General features: G+C 40.1%; 1 protein-coding gene across 1 annotated transcript in view; it reads left to right on the forward strand.

Moving 5' to 3' along the window:
• The first annotated feature begins 4,854 nt into the window (after positions 1 to 4,854).
• The window catches only part of cwc22 (CWC22 spliceosome associated protein homolog), an 87,486-nt gene continuing 71,709 nt past the window's right edge, over positions 4,855 to 20,631 (forward strand). The window contains exon 1 of the mRNA XM_072261771.1: positions 4,855 to 5,042. Coding sequence (XP_072117872.1) covers positions 5,032 to 5,042 — 11 coding nt within the window. The 5' untranslated portion in view covers positions 4,855 to 5,031. The remainder of the gene's footprint in view (positions 5,043 to 20,631) is intronic.

Here is a 20,631-nt window from a genome sequence, read left to right on the forward strand (position 1 = left end):
ACGACACGCAGTCTGTAAGTCGCACTCGAGACTCGTTTATTCAAACTTTGCAGCACTGGCTTTTAAGCAGTTCCCTTCCAGCCCTCTCCGGGTGGAAATGACGTCAGAGGTGCATTACAGAAGTCTCTCCCCACGTGCAGGCTATTTAGTGAGCCAGTTCGCTTGTGTAGAACGTGGGTCGCCACAAAATGGGGTACTTGAGGAGTATAAGAAATGCAAGAGAACACTTATGAAAAAAATCAGGAGGTTGCCCTAGCAGACAAGATGAAGTAGAGTCCTAAGTGGTTCTACAGATATATGAGGAGAAAAGGGATTGTAAGGGACAAAATTGGTCTTCTGGAAGATCAGAATGGTAATCTCTGTATGAGCCAGAGGAAATGGAGGAGATATTAAATGGATCGTTTGCATCTGTATTTACTCAGGAGATGGACATAGAGTCTATAAAAGTGAGGCAAAGCAGCACAGAGGCCGTGGACCCTCTACAGATTACACAGCAGAAGGTGTTTGCTGTCCTGAGGGAAATCAAGGTGGACAAATCCCAGGGCCTGACAAGGAGTTCCCTAGGATCATGTGGTAAGAGCAGAAATTGCAGAGGCTCTAGCAAAGCTATTTAAATGATCCTTAATAACAAATGAGGTGCCTGGGATTGGAGGATAGCTAATCCACTGTTTAAGAAAGTCTCTAAGAATAAACCAGGAAATTATAGGCCAGTGAGTCTGACATCAGTAGTGGGAAAATTACTGGAAAGTGTTCTGAGAGACCGTATATATGAGTGTCGGATAGACAGGGATTGATTAGGGATAGTCAACATGGCCTTATGCATGGTAGGTCATGTCTCACCAACCTTATAGAGTTTTTCGAGGATGTTACCTGGAAAGTCGATGAAGACATGGCAGTGGATGTTGTCTATATAGACTTCAGCAAGGCATTTGGCAAGGTACCACATGGGAGGCTGGTTAAGAAGGTTCAGTCGCTTGGCATTCAAGATAAATTGGATTAGACATTGGCTTTGCAGGAGAAGCCAGAGGGTGGTCATAGATGATTCCCTCTCTGACTGGAGGCCTGTGACTAGTGGAGTGCCGCAGGTATCGGTGTTGGGTCTGTTGTCATGTGTCATCAATATCAATAATCTGGATGATAATGTAACTAGTTGGATCAGCAAATTTGTGGATGACACCAGGACTGGGGTGTAGTGGACTGCAAGGAAGACTATCAAAGCTTGCAGTGGGATCTGGACCAACTGTAAAAAATGGGCTGAAAAATGGCAGATGGAATTTAATGCAGACAAGTGTGAGGAGTTGCACTTTGGGAGGACTAACCACGATAGTTCTTACACAGTGAGTGGTCGGGCACTGAGGAGTGCGGTAGAGCAGAGGGATCTGGGAATACAGGTCCATAACTTATTGAAAGTGACTTCACAGGTCGATAGGGTCATAAAAAGCTCTTGGTACATTGTCTTAATAGATCAAAGTATTGAGTGCAGGAGATGGGATGTTATGACGAAGTATAAGATGTTGGTGAGGCCGAATTTGAGTATTCTGTGCTACATCAACAATTACATCAGTGCTGCTTCATGTGCCCATCGACTTTATCAACTTTGCCTCTAACTTCCACCCTGCCCTCAACTTTACTACTTCTTCCACTTTCAACACCTCCCTTCCCTTTCTCGATCTCTCTGTCTCTATCTCTGGAGACAGTCTATCACTTGTAAAAATGCCACTCCCTTCTCCTATCAGATTCCTGCTCCTCCAGCCCTTTATCTCTTTCACCAATTAACTTCCCAGTTCTTTACTTCACCCCCTCACCCTCTCCCAGTTTCAACTACCACCTTGTACTTCTTCCTCTTCTCCCCCACCTTCTTATTCTGACTTTACATCTTTTTTTTCCAGTCCTGATGAAGGGTCTCAGCCCCAACCAATGATTGTTTACTCTTTTTCATTGATGATGCCTGGCCTGCTGAGTTTCTCCAGCATTTTGTGTGTGTTGCCTTGAAGTATTGTGTGCAGTTTTGGTCGTGTGCCTTCAGGAAAGATGTAAATAAGATTAAAAGAGTACAGAGAAAATTTACAGGGATATTCTTGGGACTGGAGGCCCTGAGTTATAAGGAAAGATTAAATAGGTTAGAACTTTATTCCTTAGACTGAAGAAGAATTGATAAGAGTCATACAAAATTATGAGGGATATAACTGCAAGTAGGCTTTTTCCACTGGCTTTGCGAGAGACTGCAACTAGAGGTCATGGGTTAAGGGTGAAAGGTGAGGTGAAATATTTAAGGGGAACATAAGGGGAAATCTCTTTACTCAGAGGGTGGTGAAAAGTGTGGAATGAGCTGCTAGTACAAGTGGTGGATGCGATTTTGATTTCAATATTTAAGAGCAGTTTGGATAGGCATTTGGATGGGAGGGCTATGGTGTGGGTGCAGGTCGATGGGACGAGGCAGTTTGAATTGTTCAACACAGACTCGATGGGCCTCTTTCTGTGCTGTAGTTTTCTATGACTCTTAGCCAATAACAATTTTTCAAAGAACAGGTTTTCCAATATATCTTGACCAATATTTACAAAGTTGCAATACGTAAAACAGATCATTCACCTTTATTTTACTCTACTGCCATTTGTGCCGTATAAGAACAAAAAGTTCTGGAAGCACTCAGTATGTCTGGCTGTGTCTGTGGAAGTAAACCAAAGTTTCAGATCAAAGATTATTGTCAAAACTGGAACAGAGAGAGAAATCGAGTTCATTTAAGTTACATAGAAGGTGGAGAGAGGGATGGATTGGACAAAGGGCATATCTTTGAATGGGTGAGACCATATTAATGAATGGTAGAGCCTACAAGCATATTGAGAAACTGCAAGGCCAAGGGGCCATAAGGTGGCAGCAGAAGGAGATAAAATGGGGCATAGAATATCAGAGCAGGGAGGATTTATACAACTTCATGTAACATTGATTGGGATACAGATGGAGTCCTGTGTGCACTGGTGAACTGAAATACCCGTTTCTGTGCTGTATGACTCCATAATCATGGTGGCCGTGAGGATAAATTAGTGATGTCTTTCAGTCAAATAGATTGGTGGGGAGGCTAGAAAATGATAATACAAACAAAGAAGTCTAATTGTTGCACGTAACAGTGTTATGAGACATGCCCGACAGGCCAGGCTCTACTCATAGAGAAAATAAATTGTGTTGATTTGAGAGGTCACGACTTATAGCAGAAACAACCACCCTTGGTACAAAGAGAGAAAGCAAGTTACAAGAAGTTGGAGAATCTGTTATCAAGTCCAGATGGGACCAACCGTGACTGCTTTGAAAGTACTGAATTAGCAGGACTTTGAACATTCTCAAAACGATTTGAAGGTAGTTTATAAACACAATTCTTTTTTTTTCCTTTTGTTCTTTCTTCTGGAGCCAAATATGCAATAGATAGTGCAACAAATAGCTGATGAATTCTTTCCCTATCATCTCTTGGTTCTGGTTGTTGTGACACAGTAGCACAACTAGTAAGTAGAGTTATTGCCTCACGGAGCAGAGATACAGATCCAGTCCTGAACTTCAGCACTGCCTGTGTGGATTTTATATGTTCTCCCTGTCATTCCTCTTCTTTGCCCCAGTCTCCTCCCAAGTGTGGGCTCGTAGGTTAGATTGGCTCTGTAAATTGCTCCTGGTGTGTTGGTGAGTGGTTGAATTTGTGGGGGGGGGGGAGAGTGGGAAGGTGATGAGAATGTGGGGAGAATAAAGCATTAAAATGGGATAAATATAGAATTTGGGAGGCTCATGGTCAATGTGGACTTGGTGTGCCAAAGGTCCTGTTTCCAAGCTGTATCTATGGCTTTATTTTCTTTGGAAGGAATCACAACTGCTCCACCTGTTGCAGCTCCTAAAATATGGGGCATAAAAGATATCTGAGAACTTCAGACATGTTCCTTTATGATTGAAGCACATAGAGCCAAGAGGGCAGGTCCACCCATAAAATAGATCCATATCGCTCAACAATACTTGCTATCCCTGCATTGTAGGTGACAGTGACCAAAGATAAGCCTTGAGTCTTTTCCCTTCCCATTTCCTGCTATTTCCTTGGTTCTCCTGTGCTTGGGGAACAGTAACCCAGGAACCAGATTAGATCCAAGGCAAACTCCTAGGTCCAATCAGATTTAGGTCAATACCCAGCTCAAGATGCAGGTGTCCTGTACCAGTGGGTTCAGGTCTCTCATAGTTGGGGTACTGCATTGGTGTCTCAGGTTTGTTACTGTGCAAGATTGTTAAGGTACTATGGTGCTAGGCACAAACCTGTGAGCATATAACTCTACAATAATATTGCAGATCTATCACAGTACATGACACTACTGTACTTACAATTTCAAGTTCCTCACCTACCTCGGCCTTCCTTCCAGATTTTATTCTTGTTCGTGAAAGGGGTCTGTGAAGTAATGATTATTAAGGGCAAACCGTAGAAAGCGCGTACAGCTTACTGACTTTAGTGAGTGGGAAATGACCCTCAGAAAGCGAAAGATAGCTTTAAAGAAAATATGACCGGCGAAATGTTTCCTTCTCTTGAATGGCCCTCGGAAGTGGTTTTGGATGGGAAGACTCGTCTCCCCACTGAAGAGTTGTACACTACTCTGTTGAAGGCGCTTGCAATTAGATGGAAGGTGATCTGAAAGCGGGGAATCGCTTATGTCTGCACTTAAGGAAGCTAATGTTGCAGTTGGCAGCTTGGCGTGAACGCGGAAGTTTCCAGACGCGGAACGTGAGGTGGCGTTGCCGAATGACAGCGCTTGTTCCCCAGTGCCGGTCTGAAGGCGGGAGTCGGGGCGCTGCGCTTCACTCCTCCAGCCTGAGGGGGTGCGCGTTCTGGCTGGGTACAGCTGCACCGGCGTGCGCGGCGCATCCTCCCTGTGTCTCGCTGCACTGGGACCCCACCATATGGCGAAGTGAAAGTTACGGCTCTAAGGTGGTAAAGTTTCGTTGTTCGGAAGCGCAGCAGAGTGCGGTGCCCGGCGGTGCACAAAGCGGGGGCCGCCGCCTTGCTCTCAGAAATGGCCAGGCGGTGAGTTGTCTTCTCTTCCGCCTGCTTTCGGGCGAGCGCAGGCCGCGATGCCTGGAGCTGTCGGTGACTAAGAAGCCGGCCAGGGAGTGCCAGGGCTCGGCAGCAGAAGCGGAGGCGCGGCAGGCTGAGGTTGGGGCCCAAGTGTTGCGTATTTGTGCGGCCGGCCGAGCCGGGTCGGACTGACTTGGGCTCGATCGTGTTAAGTTGTCATCGTTCAGGAGTTGCTAGGTTGGGAGAAAGCAGGATTGCTCGCAGTGTGATGGTGGTGGCGAGTGGGTCCTTCGCTACACCCCTAAGATAGGAGCTTGTGTCCTGACATAACTGGTAATTTCAAACTTGGAACTGGGTTTCCAACTCCAGTTTAAAACTCTGTGCTAAATTGCTGTTCACTTGGTGGGAAACAGCTTTTTTTTTGTCAATTTCTTCTGCATATTATTTGCTGGTTATTATTTTGGGCAGTATTGTAATTTATATATAAATTTTTAAATGTAAATATTTTATTGTAGAATGTGAAATACTATGAATGCGATCAGGTCAACTTTTGGTAAAGCAAAATCATGTTGGATATTTAGTCCTGAATTTGGTAAAATAATTAGTATTTAGGCTCAAACTGTCGAAATTGAGTCCCTTAAGTAGTTTGTAGCAAATATGAATTTGGTGACCTTTGAAATGCAAATTATTGGGAAACTAACATCATAAGTTAAATATGACAATACAAGGTGCTGGCAGACATACCTTTACTTCAGTATACTGATTTAAAATTATTCATATGCATTTATGAACAAAATAGGCTGTTACATCTAGATTGGCAAATATAGCTATTTGGACAAGGCTCCAGACTTGTTTCTGAATTATTTGATCTCATTTGGAGAATTTGTAAAGTCATTTTGTTTCAGCAGTTAGCATTTGGTAAGTGGGAACCATCACAAGCATTGTAAACACAATCGAAATGAACACACTAATGCAGTTGAATAATCACTTTTGGACTGTACTTGACTCTGTCTTTGTGGCTTGGTCAGTTTGTTTGAAAGCACCTGACAAAATAAGAACATGCAGAATAGGGTGAGAGAGGGGTCTGGGCCTGAAATGTCGACTGTACTTTTTTTTTCCATGGATGCTGCCTGGCCTGCTGAGTTTCTCCAGCGTTTTGTGTGTGTTACATGAAGAATAGGAACAGGAGTAGAGTAGTAGCAACAATTCAGTAAAGTTACCGGGATCTGCAGATTTCCTCGTGTTTGCAAAGTTACAGGGATGTTGTTTTCTATTGAAGGCACCAGATATGTTATTGCTGTCGATCTATACAATGGGAGAAATTTATTATTGGGAATAGAGCTTATCAAAAAAGCTTAAAGTCAGCAAATATAATTCTGAACAACAGGAATTCTGCAGATGCCAGAAATTCAAGCAACATACATAAAAGTTGCTGGTGAACGCAGCAGGCCAGGCAGCATCTCTAGGAAGAGGTGCAGTCGACGTTTCAGGCTGAGACCCTTCGTCAGGACTAACTGAAGAAAGAGTGAGTAAGGGATTTGAAAAGGGATTTGAAAGTTGGAGGGGGAGGGGGAGATCCAAAATTTTTGGACTCCCCCTCCCCCTCCAACTTTAAAATCCTTACTCACTCTTCCTTCAGTTAGTCCTGACGAAGGGTCTCGGCCTGAAACGTCGACTGCACCTCTTCCTAGAGATGCTGCCTGGCCTGCTGCGTTCACCAGCAACTTTTATATATAATTCTGATTCTATTTTTGTGAAAAGATGTAGGTCCCCTATTATGTACCAATGGCCCTTGGAATGTTGAAAAGCTTTAACAATCAGCATATAATTTCTTTTGTCGTCATATCTACAACCACTTTGTTTTGAAGTGACTAGATTTGTTTTTTAATGCACAACAATTGTAATGTTGTTCATGCTTAAATGCTATTTTAATGGCATTGTTCTTGTCCTCTGTAGATCATGGTTCCATCCAATTTCTTTCCATGCACTGTGCTAGACATACAAATGTTCTGAGGAATACTACTTTTTGCATTGTATTGGATTGATGTTCCCCCTCTACAGTGTTATTGCAAGGTCATGAGAATTCACCCATTTTCTTGCTCGGTATTTATTCTGGATGAAAGCCTTCTTAGTTGTAGGAACTTCCTGTGTTCAGATTGTCTGAAGACAATTTTCTGCGAACGTCATTTGCATTTTCTGGCGATAAAGAATATTCAACATACTGATAATATAAAAAGCTTGTCCATTGTTTTTGCGATTATCTCATGGGGTTTTCCAGTTTCAGATGAAATCCAAGCCACTCACATTAGAGTGTTCTCATTTTGTTCTAAGCATCTTAACTTTAAACTGAAAGTGTCAAACCTCTTTAACTTAATATCAACTTTTCCATCGCTTCAATTACTTGTGTGAAATGACTTAAGCTTAAATTAGAGTGGAATCTGGTATCATTAAGGAAGCAATAAATTCCATGGATAAAGGATGGAGGAGGATAATCTAGTTTATTATCTCATGATATTTACCCCTCATATTTTTCTCTTTTTAAGATAGCGCCTCATTCTGCATTCTAGTGAATAAAATGCAAACCAATTCAACCGTTCCATAGAACTCAGGTTCTCAAGTCCCAGCAACATCCTTGTAAATTTTTTCTGCACTCTTTCAAGCCTTTCAACACCTTTCCTATACTAATTGCATATAGTACTCAATATTTGCCTTCAGCAGCATCTTATACAACTTCAACATAACATCCCAACTTCTGTTCTCAGTACTTGATTTATGAAGCCCAATGTTCCAAGAGCTCTCTTCACAACCCTATCTACTTGTAACACTTTTAAGGAACTTTAAATCTGTATGAAATGTACCAGAGTCAAGAATGGTTCCAGAGGAAAATTACAAATGTCACTCCACGCTTTGAGAAGGAAGGGAGGCAAAAGAATGGAAATGAGAGGGCAGTTAGTTTGACTTCAGTGGTTGGTAAGATATTGGAGTCCACTATTAAGGATGACGTTTTGGTAGATTTTGAGGCACACTATTAAAAAAAAGCCAAAGTGAGTATGATTTTGAGAAGGTGCCAGACATGAGGCTGCGTGACAAGATAAGATACTAGCATTGATAGATTGGTTTACTGTCAGGACAAGAATGGGAATAAAGGGATCTTTTAATGATTGGCTAGTGGTGTTGCACAGGGATCAGTATTGGGAACGCTTTTCACGTTTTATATCAATGATTTTTGGATAATGGAATTGATGGCTTTGTGGTCATGTTTGTGGATAATATAAAGTTAGGTGGAAGGCAGGTGGTGTTGAGGAAGCATAGGAGGACATAGATTAGAAGAATGAGTGAAGTAGTGGCAGATACAATATAGTGTGGTAAGGATTGATAGAAGGAATAAAGGCACGTACTATTTTCTAAACGGAGAAAATTGAGAAGTTAGAGGTGCAAGAGGACTCGATAGTCCTCGTGCAGGATTCCCTGAAGTTAACTTGCAGGTTGAGACATTGGTAAGGAAGACAAATGCAATGTTAACTTGATTTCAAGAGGGCTACAATACAAAAGCAAGGATATAATGCTGATACTTTATAAAGCATTGGTCAGACCCCATATGGAGTATTGTGAGCAGTTTTGTGCTCCTTATCTAAGAAAAGATGTACTGGCATTTGAGAGGGTCCAGAGGAGGTTCACAAGAATTATCATGAGAATGAAAGGGTTAATATAGTTAACCCTTCAATGGAATCTGATAAGACGGCAGCTTGTACAGTCACAGCAGCCTCTCTGGGTCTAACCAAAGGTAGAATTGTTTGTTGTTTATGTATACTTTATGATAGCAAGACGCTGCTGCATTTTAAGAACTTGAAACTGCATACCATGTTGTTACGTGGACTTGTTGCATACTGTTGTTGGGTGGAGACAGTGCATGGTTTTACAAACAGTGTAAGTGATTGTCTTGGACATTTCTTTTGTAATTGCAAGACCCTGTTGGACATTAGTAATGCAGAATACAGCAAGTCCGGTTCACTGGGCAGCCATGTTGCCTTGGTTGTTCCACAGACTTGGACTTAATGTCACATGTGCAGCCTCCCAGGAGAGAAGACACTGAGGCAGAATGAGAGAGTGCACTGGAATCTACTGGGTTGGGGGTTCTGCCCTCCAGTATTCGGTCACTGGAAGACAAGCTGGACCAGGACAAAACCCAGTGCACCATCAATCTACAGCCCATGCCACTACAGGCCATATTTTTTTGTGTGTATGCTCTTTTCTTCTATTGTAACTATATGCGCTGTTGGTTTGCACTTTGACCTCGGAGGAATGCTGTTTTGTTTGGCTGTATTCATGTATGATTGACAATTGAGCTTGTGTGAGGAGCGTTTGATTGCTCTGGGCCTGTACTCACTGGGATTTAGAAGAATGAGGAGGGATTGCATTGAAGTCTTCTGAACATTGAAAGGCCTAGATAGAGTGGATGTAGAGATGATGTTTCCTATCGTGGGGGAGTCTGGAACCAGAGCACACAGCAGCAGAATAGAAGGACATCGCTTTATAACAGAGATGACGAGAAATTTCTTTTGCCAGAGGGTGGCAAATCCTTAGAATTCATTACCACAGATGGCCAAGTCATTGGGTATATTTAAAGCAGAGATTGATAGGTTCTTGCTGAAATTCAGGGGAGAAGGCAGGAGAATGGGGTTAAGAGGGATAATAAATCAACCATGATGGAATGGCGGAACAGACACAATCGGCTAAATGGCCTAATGCTGCTCCTATGAGTTAAGATCTTATGGGTGTATTATTAATATAGATGATAAACAACGGACTGAGCACCGATCCTTGCTGCACACCATTAGTTACAGATCTCCAGTCAGTGAGCCAGTCATCTCCTGCCACCCTGGCTGCTTCTGCTGAGCCAGTGTTGAATCCAATTTACTACTACATCCTGAATGTTAAGTGACTGAATCTTCTTCACTATCCTCCCACAAGAGTTTTTGTCAAAGGTCTCACTAAAGTCCATATAAACAAAGTCCACTTCCTATTCTCCTTCCGCTTTCCTGGTAATCTCTCTTAAAACTGTATGAGATTGATAAAGACACAACCTGCCATGTGCAAAGCCATGTTGTCTATTTCTAATGAGACCCTGTATATCCAAATGCTTTTATATCCTGTCTCTTAGAATACCTTCCACTACTGATGTTAGGCTCAGGGCTTATTCTTAGAGCCTTCCTTGTACAATGGAACAACATGAGCTATCCATCAGTCCTCTCGCACCTCACTTGTGGTAAAGAACATTTTAAATATCTCTGCCAGGGACCCTGCCATTTCTGCACTAGCCTCCACAAGGTCTGCGGAGACAACTTGCCGCACTGGAGATTCTTCCACCCTAATTTTGCCTCAAGACAGCAGGCCCTCCCTTTCTGTAATCTGGATATGGTCAATTACTTCACTGTTGTTTTGCCTCAGTCTGGTAGACTGTATGCATCTCCTGAGTAAATACAGATGCAAAAAATCCATTTAAGATCTCACCCATCTCCTTCAGCTATTAGAATTAATGTTTTATATGGATATAATGCAGTAAAAGATGTGGTGAGAGAAAATAATTGTGCTGTGTTGTGGTGAAGATTAACCAGATGGGAAAACAAGCATCAGGATATTGGGATTTGAAAGCACTGAGAAATGTTGAGTGTTGGAGTATTGGGGAGGGACACTAGTGAGGTCAATGTAGATAGTGTATTGGGCTGAGGGGGGTGGTGGATGTTCTGATTTAATTATTTATCTCATTTTGGGGAGGGGGTCTAGGAGGATTTGTGGAACCAAACTTTCCACACTAACAATTCTTTAGGTTGCTGAGCTGTGTTAACGATTGAGCACGTTAAGGGTGCTTACAACGTCATATTGGTAAAGCAAGATGATGTGGATATCTTGTTGAAATTGCTTGCAGCTCAGTGTTAGAAAAACCCTTATAAAAATTCTAACTTGACCAGAATCCATCAAATTGCATTCCAGACTGATCTAGGATATGTTTCTTTTTCCAATTGACCAGGTATCAGACTGAATGGTGTTATTTAGGTAGACTTCATCTGTTTGGACTAACCACTTGGAATTTTGATTGAGGTTGGAGATAGTGAAGGCACTAGATTTAGGCTTTTTTTGAGAGCTTCAGAACTAGGGGTTACCAATTAAATATGAGGGCGTCAACCATTTTAAGACAGGTAATTTTTCTCTCTGAAAACCCATTTTTTTTAAAAAAGGGGTAGTGGAAGGAGAAACTTAGAATATTTTCAATGCTGAGGTGAGCATAGGTGGTGTGGGGTTACCATGGGTAGCTGGGAATGCAGAATTTTGCTCAGAATGAGATGAGCTGTGGTCTTATTAAATTGCGGACCAGGTTTGAGGAGCCAAATGGCCTATTACTCCTAATTCATTCTAAACTGAAGGGAATGGTACTATTATACAAATCTCTTCAGAGACTGAACCTGAAAACCTTAATTCAGTTTATCATAAGATATAGGAGCAGAATTGGGCCATTTGGCCCATCACATAATTAGGGGTAAAAATATAATCATTATCTTTTAATTGCTCCTCCGCTGTCCATTTTATCTTTACCAACCAAGACTCTTGCTCATCCTATCAATTTTCGTCTTTCCTTGCGATATGAAATTGCTATGTAAATTGACCTAAGGTTTATTTCTTTTAGAAGACCCTGGGTTGGGTTGAGTTGTTAAACTGAGACTCGGTGGCTGCCCTCTTAGATAAGTGCACAAGATACCATTACAGCATTTCAATGAAGAGCAGGACAATTATCCATAGAGTCCTGGACAAATTTAACCCTCTATTTTTATCAGTAAAATAGATTATCTGGTCATTATTTATGTTGCTTTTTTTTTTAGCTTGCTGTGTGTAAATTAACTGCCACTTTACTCTGAACTACTCAGAGTAGTTGACTCTGTATTTCACTATCAGTGGAGTATTTTGAAGTCTTCATTGGAACATGAAAGGATATATATATAATATCCATACTCAGAAACTGGTTTTTCTTTTAGGTGACATTATCAAATTTTGTTTGAGAAATCTTAAAGCACTTGGGGTATTCTGCTTTAAGGTTTTAGTGACTACAAATTATCGCTGTTCTATTGTGTCAAGCATATGTGCTGAAATTATGCAATGTGCTAGAGCTTTGAATGCATTGTTAGTGAATAAAATCTTCAAGGTATATAAATTTTGGGAGTTCCTTGATGGTACTTGAAATTAATGTTTATAAGCAAGTGTTCTTGGCATTTGTATCAGTGTTCAAAGTACAAACAAGCCTTTCATTCTAGCAGGTTTAAACTGATGGTGCTCTCTTGAGCTACTTCATTTAACTCCATTTGTTAGCTCTGTGTTGCATTCTCATTCGTGAATTCTTCTGGATTCTCTTTAAATGCATCTACTAAAATCTGGAATGAGTTCTACCTTTTAAATGCTGAGCATGGTCAGGATCAGCTTTATTATCACCTCTGTATGTTGGGAAATTGTTTTGCAGCAGTGCAGTTCAATACATAGAAAATTATTTTCAGTTTCAATAAGAAACATAAAAAATTCTGCAAACAGAGAGCAAATTAAATGATGTACATGGACTTTTCAGAAATCTGATGAAAGAGGGTTAGAAGCTGCTCCTAAAACATTGAGTGTGTCTTTAGGCTCTTGTACCTCCTTCCTGATGGTAGTGATGAGAAGACGGCATGTCCTGGATGATGAGGGTCCTTAATGATGGATACTGCCTTTTCGAGCAGTACCTTTTGAAGATGTCCTCCATTGTGGGGAGGCTAGTGCCTATGTTGGAGCTGGCTGAGTTTGCAAATTTCTGCAGCTTTTTCCTATCTTGTGCAGTGGCCTCTCCAGACCAGATGGTGACGGACCAGTTAGAATGCTCTCCACGGTACAACTGCAGAAATTTGCGACAGTCTTTGATGACATACAAAATCTCCTCAAACTCTTTATGAAATATAGCTGCTGATGTGCCACCTTTGTAATTGCATGATCATGTTGAGCCTGGGATTAATCCTATGAGATGTTGATGCCCAGGAACCTGAAGTTGCTCACATTTCCTCTGCTGACTTCTCAATGAGGACTGGTGTGTGTTCCCCTTCCTGAACTCCACAATTAGTTCCTTGGTCATACTGACTTCAAGTGTAAGATTGTGGTTGTGACACCACTCAACCAGCTGATCTATCACATTCCACCATCTCACCATCTGAGATTTATAGATGGCGTGAGCTGTGCCCAGTCGTAGTCATGAATGTAAAGAGAGCAGAGCAGTGGACCAAGCAGGTATCCTTGAAGTGCACCTATTTTGGCTGTCACCGAGGAGATGTTGTTTTTGATCTGTGGTCTCCAGATGAAAAAATCAAGGATCCAGTTGCAGAGGAGGCTACAGAGCATAGGTTTTGAAACTTGTTGATTTGTACTGAGGGTACGTGTTGAACATTCAGTTGAAAGCAAATAACTGCAGCCTGATATAGGTATTCAAGGCAGAGTAGAGAGCCAATGAGTTTGCATCCTTTGCAGACCTGCTGTGATGGTAGCAAATTGCAGTGGGTGCTAGTCTTTGCTCAGGCAAGAGTTAATTCTAGACATGACCAACCTCCCAAGGTACATCATCACAGTAGATATGTGTGCTACCAGGAGATAGTCGTTAAGGCAGCTCAGTGCACTGCCAAGTAAATCATCTAGACCTGACACCTCTTCCTCTTGAAAGATGTTCTGACATTGGCCTCCGAGACGGATATTGCAGGGTTGCCAGATGCTGCAGCAATTCTCACAGAGCTGCCTTTCTTAAAAGTTAACTATCTGCTCTTTTACAATTTTAAAATATTTTGTCTTGCAGTTAAATTATTTTGACATTCTGAAATGCATATTCCGTCAGTTAGGTTAGTAATTGAAGCATCATTGAACGGCATCATAAAAGCATTTTAGTTTGAGAGTAATTGAGTGAATTAAATCCTTCAAGAAAATAACGATGGAGAATTTTTGTTGTTTTTTTTGTTCGTGTCTGTTAATGTTTGTCCTTGATTTCGCTAATCTTCAGAATGAGGTATCATTGTCACAATCTTCAATCTGGAAGGATGGGTTTTGAAACTTGATGCCCTGCTACGTTTTATTGGTATGTGCAGATGGAGTGCATTTTTTTTGGAGGATCCAAAGCATTAGCAGGAACAATGATGGCCATGTTATCTAGCACAAAATTCCAAACCTTGAGTCGGCACTCCAATTTGAACTCAAACCAAGCAACACACATCAAAGTTGCTGGTGAACACAGCAGGCCATTCAGCATCTCTAGGAAGAGGACTGACAAAGGGTCTCGGCCCAAAACGTCGACTGTACCTCTTCCTAGAGATGCTGCCTGGCCTGCTGCGTTCACCAGCAATTTTGATGTGTGTTGCTTGAATTTCCAGCATCTGCAGAATTCCTCGTGTGAACTCAAACCAAACAGCTTTGCAGGTTTGATCTGCATGTTTTCCTGGATCTACACCAAAACTCAAGAAACTTTTCTGGCATGGGAATTTTCTTCTAGGTTTTAACATTGTGTGGGATTGTCAAGTTATAAATTCGAAGATAGATTAAGTATGCAATTTCCAAATACAGATGTCTTTATATTAATTGGTACACTGGGGTTAGTAGCTCTTAAAAGAGAAAAGATTGACTATTAAACATCCTTTTCTCTGATACTACGAATTAACAAAATATTTTGACGAAGAGCATGTTTTATGCAAGCTCCCTATTATTCTTTTTCACTTCAATTTTTCTTTTGGAGTTCACTTGAAAATGTTATGCTTATTCTGCAGTGAACATGGGTGATTAATTGTGTGGGCTTCATGGAAGCATAGCGATCTAAATCTTCCAGTGGCTGATGGGCTGTTTGGAGTAATTTGTATTTATCTGTGATGTATGCGGAAATGTCAGTCGTGGAGGATTTTGTGATGAATTTGGCTCTGAAGATGCCATTGTTGGGTTGAACCTATTTCATTTTATAGATATAGATGGAAGAAATCTACTTTCTCTAAAACGCACTCTCCCTACAGCTCTTAACTCAATTTCAAAATTATGACATCCCTGACAACCAGACTTCTTATTTTTGATAGGCTTTAAAGGCATAAAATTGCAGCAAATGCCATAATGGATGTGTACATGTCTGTTGTGTGAAGCTGGGAATTGGATTCATGTTTATAATCTCTTCTAAGCATGTAAATGACATTAATTTGTATTAACTACATTTTAGATATTTTATATCACCAGTAATGTTGGAACAAATTAATATTTTGCCTGTTAATTTTGGGGGACTTTTTTGCTATATCTTACTATGATTGATTTTCATGTAGATGTCCATTATGTTTTCACAAAATGCATTGAAAATCTTGTTTTAATTTTTACATTGGTTTTGGAATCAAAAGGGCAATTCTTTCATTCTCGGTGCTAACCCTGCCGTAAACCTGATTTTTAAAAAAAAATTTACAGCAGTTACATGCAGTAATGAATATATAGAACAAGTAGTAGGATTAACCATTCACTGTCATCCTTGACTCAACTAAATATTGCACTATCAGGTCTTGTTGTCCTCTGAAACTTAACTTCGTGATCATGTTGAAATGTAAAGGTAGTAATCTAAATAGAATTGCAGCTAAATAAACTTTATATTTTAAAGAGGAATCATGGAAATTTAGCAGAATATCTATTGCTGTTAAAAAGGGCTTATTGATCCTGGTGAAGAAATATGTTAAATCTTTGCCTCCATTTATTTGTCTTTTCGGGAGTACTGTAAATTTTTCTGATGTGCTTAGAGAAATAGAAAATTATTTGGATTCTGTATTTTGATACCTGTCTAATGTGTGTGAGGAGGTTAAATACTACATATTTTTCAGCCAAATTAGGTTTTTGGATTGTATTTGACTTTATGCTGATACATGATTTAAAAGTGAGATTAATGAAAATTACATTGTAGTATTGTGCTTTGAGATGATGGATTGATCAGTGAAGGTTTCCAATTGTATATCTTTGAACAAAAAATTAATATTTTTTTTCTTCTGCTCCCACTGGGGAAATTTTTGTTCTTTGGGACAAGAGAATTGAAAATAAGTAAGATATTCTGCAAATAAGTGTGTGATTAAAAAGGATAAATTATTTGGACTGTAATTAAATATGAATGAGTTTCAGGATGGAAGTTTGTGATGACAAAATGGGATTGATTTATGTTAGAAATGCTGATGGCTGGTGATTCAGTGAAAGAAGAACATTTTCTATCTCTAAATAGTACTTGCATATTGCAAGTAATGTTAAAGTATACATCTCGAACAAAACACCTCCACCTTGGCATTACTGCACTTGAATTAAGTTTGCAAATGGCAACAGCATGCTTTTGCTATTCTTAGAACAGCGGCAGTTGGCCTGCAAAATGTTCATTACTCCTTTTCCAGAATTCAAGCAACCATAGAAATACTAACAAAATTTGTGATATTGTTTTGGATCAGTCAAAAAAACTTCTTGGCCCTTTTTATCATTGTGAAAGATGGTATTTATACATACTTTTCAGAAATGATTATTTGTTATATCTCACTAGATTATTGATCCTTTTACTTACCATTTTTACTTTTAAAAAACTCACCAAAGATTTATGCATGTGGTCTGGGCTCGTGCACGAACCATATAAGTGGTACAATCGGGGAATTTCCTTAAGATTTTGCCATTATTTATTCTTCAAGCAGTGCAACAAAATGACTAGCTACTGATTTGGAAACGAGAGAATCTGCAGATGCTGGAAATCCAAACAACATACACAAAATGCTGGGTGAGCTCAGCAATCCAGGTAGCATCTATGGAAAAAAGTGCAGTCGATGTTTCGGGACAAGACTCAAGGTCTTGGCCCAAAATGTTGACTGTAGATGCTGCCTGGCCTGCTGTTTTCCTCCAGCATTTTGTGTGAACTACTAATTTAGTTTTTCTTTCCTTATTCTTACATTGCATAGCTGTAGCATTAAAAATATTCAAAAGCTTTGATTGCTTAGACACCTTGTCACATTTATGGTGCTGTTGAAATTCCTTGTTATATTATCAATTCTTGTTTGCTTGGATGTTTAATAAAGACATCGGACTAGAAATACTCATCTATTAAGTTTTGGATTGTTTCTGCTCTTCCACGCTAATAAAAACCCTGAGAGTAGTAAATTTAAGAAAAAACATGAATTATAAAAGAAATTCTGGACAGGTTTAAAAGCTGGAACCATTATTCTTGTTAATATTTGCTTGCCTTTCTTTGTTATAAGCAAACTTCATTTTTTGACACATGCCTGCATTCACCTATAGAAAATTAGCTTTAAGATTCAAAAATTAAACAATCTTGCATGTTTTGCAAGGTTTGATATTAATTACATAAATAGCACTATTAGGGATTTTCCCTGATTGCTTCTAGTAGTTTGGTGAGAAAAATATGTAAATAGATAAAGAAAATTTTTGACTTGCAGGTGACCTTTTATTTGGTATAAGTTCTGGTTCAGCCTCCTGGATGCAGTTTGAAAACTATTAATAACTTCAGTCTGAGAAAATTACATCAATTGGTCATGGCTTTCTTTAGTTCTTATCCAGATGCTTCTCTCATACATTTCTGAAAGTGAGAAATTACGATTGTCATCTATTATTTCTCTACCTCTTGAAGCCTGACAGTGGAGCTGTTTTACTACCTTGGATGGATATAACTGTATTTTCATTGCCAAACTCTGGACATTGCTTCAGAAAATCCCATTATTTAGTACAAATACAAAATTAAATAATGAGTTCACGGTGAAATTGATTGCCTTGGTAAATACAGGTAGGAGCTAAATTATTTTAGAATCAGAATCCAGTTTATTATCCCTAACATATAACATTTGTTATCTGGCAGCAGTACAGTAGCCAATTGTACCTATATAACAATTCTGCAAGGAAAGTGAATGATTTTATTCTAAATGTTTTAAGCAAGAGTAACTGTAGTTCAATTAGCTCGTGTCTCACAGTGGTGAATATATAAATGAGTAAAACTCTTGGATTTTGTTTGTTCTTAATTATCACAATTGGTGTGGACAGTAATTTTAATCTTTCTTTAAGGAGAATATTATCAAATTATTCTTTCTTGTGTGGTCTTGAAATCTGAGTATAACAACTATGGTATAACAACAAGCATGGGAGTAATGCCTCAACTTGTATGAATCTTCTACATCTTAATGAAAGCTCGCACTGACTTAAAAAAACCACATTGAAGAAGTGGCCAAAATTGGAAATGAAGACTGTTGCCTCTAACCCCTGTGTGAACAGAAATGTTTCCCAACCTATGAGTAATCTTTGAAAAATGTTACTGGTTTCATTCTCAAATGTAGCAACTATTGTTTATTGTGAAGTCTCACAAATAGTAATGGTATGAACGATGAACTGAGTAGCTTTGTTGCTGTTGAAAGGAAAAAATAGGTTAGGTTTAAGCTGAGCAGCCGTTGTGGGAATAGACAACTGAGGCTTTGGCTCGAGGCTTCAGCAAGAAGAGATGGAGGCAAAGGAATTTGGACTTAGAGCGAGAGCAGGAGGATTGAAAAGAGCTTTTGCTATGGCCGGTGAACTCAGCCTCATGTCATGCTCCTCCTGTACAGTGTGGGAACACGGAGGCTGCCAGGGTTTCTGATGACTATGAGTGCCGAAAGTGTGACCAGCTGCAGCTCCTAACAAACTCCATACACTTCCCTACACTGTATTACATCTTCCCATTTCTTTGCCCATGCTCCTAATCTGTCCAAGTTTTTCTCTATACTCCCTGCTTCCTTAACACAACTTGCCACTCCATCCATCCTTGAATTGTTAACAAACTTGGCCAGAAGGGCCTCAATTCCATAATCCAGATCATTCACATACAATGTGAAAGGAAGTGGTCCCAACACCGAACCCTGTAGAACATCACTAGTCATTGTCAGCCAACTAGAAAAGGCCCACTTAGTGCCTGCCCTTTGCCTCTTGCAAGTCAGCCAATCTTCTATCCATGCTAGTATCTTCTATGTAATACCATGGGCTCTTATCTCATAAAGTAATCTCATGTATGACACCGTGTCAGAGGCCTTCTGGAAATCCAAGTAAGTAACATTCACTGACTCTCCTTTCTCTATCCTGCCTGTTATTTCCTCAAAGAATTCCAATAGATTTGTCAGGCAAAATTTCTCCATCAGGAAACTATGCTGACTTGGACCAACAGATTTTTATTATGCGTGTCCAAGTACTGTATAAGTTCATCCTTGATAAAGGACTCCAACAACTTCCCAGCTACTGATGCAAAATACTTAAGTTTGTCAGCCATTTCTTTTGTCTCCCATTACTATCTCTTCAGCATTTTTCTTGCAGTCTGGTATCCATTCTCACCTCTCTTTTACTCTTTCTACATCTGAAAAACTTTTGGTATCCTCTTTCATATTACTGGCTGGCTTACTTTCATATTTCACCTTTTCTCTCCTATTGCTTTCTTAGTTGCCATCTGTTGGTTTTTAAAAGCTTCCCAATCCTCTAACTTTCCACTGCTTTTTGCTATATTGTATGCCGTCTTTTGCTTTTTCGCTGTCTTTGACTTCCCTTGTCAGCCGCAGTTGCCTCATCCTCTCTTTAGAATACTTCTTTAACTTTGAGATGTATCTATCCTGAGCCTTCTAAATTGACCCCAGAAGTTGGAGCCATTGATATTCTGCTGTCATTCCTGCTGGTGTCCCCTTCCAATCAACTTTGGCCGGTTCATCGCTCATGCTCTGTAATTCCCTTTACTCCACTGTAATAGTGAATCATCTCACTTTATCTTCTTCCTCTCCAACTGCAGGGTGAATTCTATAATATTATGAGCACTACTTCTGAAGGGTTCCTTTACCTTAAGCTCCCTAATCAAATATGATTCATTATATAAAACCTAATCCAGAATTGCCCTTCCCCGAGTTGGCTCAACCACAGACTGCTTGAAAGAGCCATCTTCTAGGCACTCTACGAATTCCCCCTCTTGGGATGCAGCAGCAACACGATTTTCCCAATCTGCCTACATTTTGAAATCCCCCATTACTATCATAATACTGTCCTTTTGACATGCATTTTCTATTTCCCATTGTAATTTATATCCCATGTCCTGGCTACTATTTGGAGGCCTGTATATAACTCCCATCAAGGTATTTTTACCTTTGCAATTTCTTAACTCTACCCACAAAGATTCTACGTCACCTCTTTCCAGGGGTTTGATTTCATTTTTTACTAATGGAGCCACTCTATCCCCTTTGCCTACCTGCCTGTCCTTTCAATACAATATATATCCTTGGATGTTAAGCACCCAAGTACGATCTTCTTTCATCCACGACTCACTGACACCCACAACGCCCTACCTGCCAATCTCTAATTGCACTACAACATCATTTACCTCATTCTGTATGTTGTGTGCATTCAAATATAATACCTTCAGTCCAGTATTCATCACCCTTTTCGATTTTGCCTCCATATTCCACTTCACATCATCCCACAGACTACAGTTTTGCCCTATCATCTGGCAGCTCAGCCTCACTACACACTGCCTCCACTTGTATATCAACTACCTCATACTCAT

Source organism: Mobula birostris, chromosome 6 (genome assembly GCF_030028105.1).
Source record: "Mobula birostris isolate sMobBir1 chromosome 6, sMobBir1.hap1, whole genome shotgun sequence".
NCBI lineage: Eukaryota > Metazoa > Chordata > Chondrichthyes > Myliobatiformes > Myliobatidae > Mobula > Mobula birostris.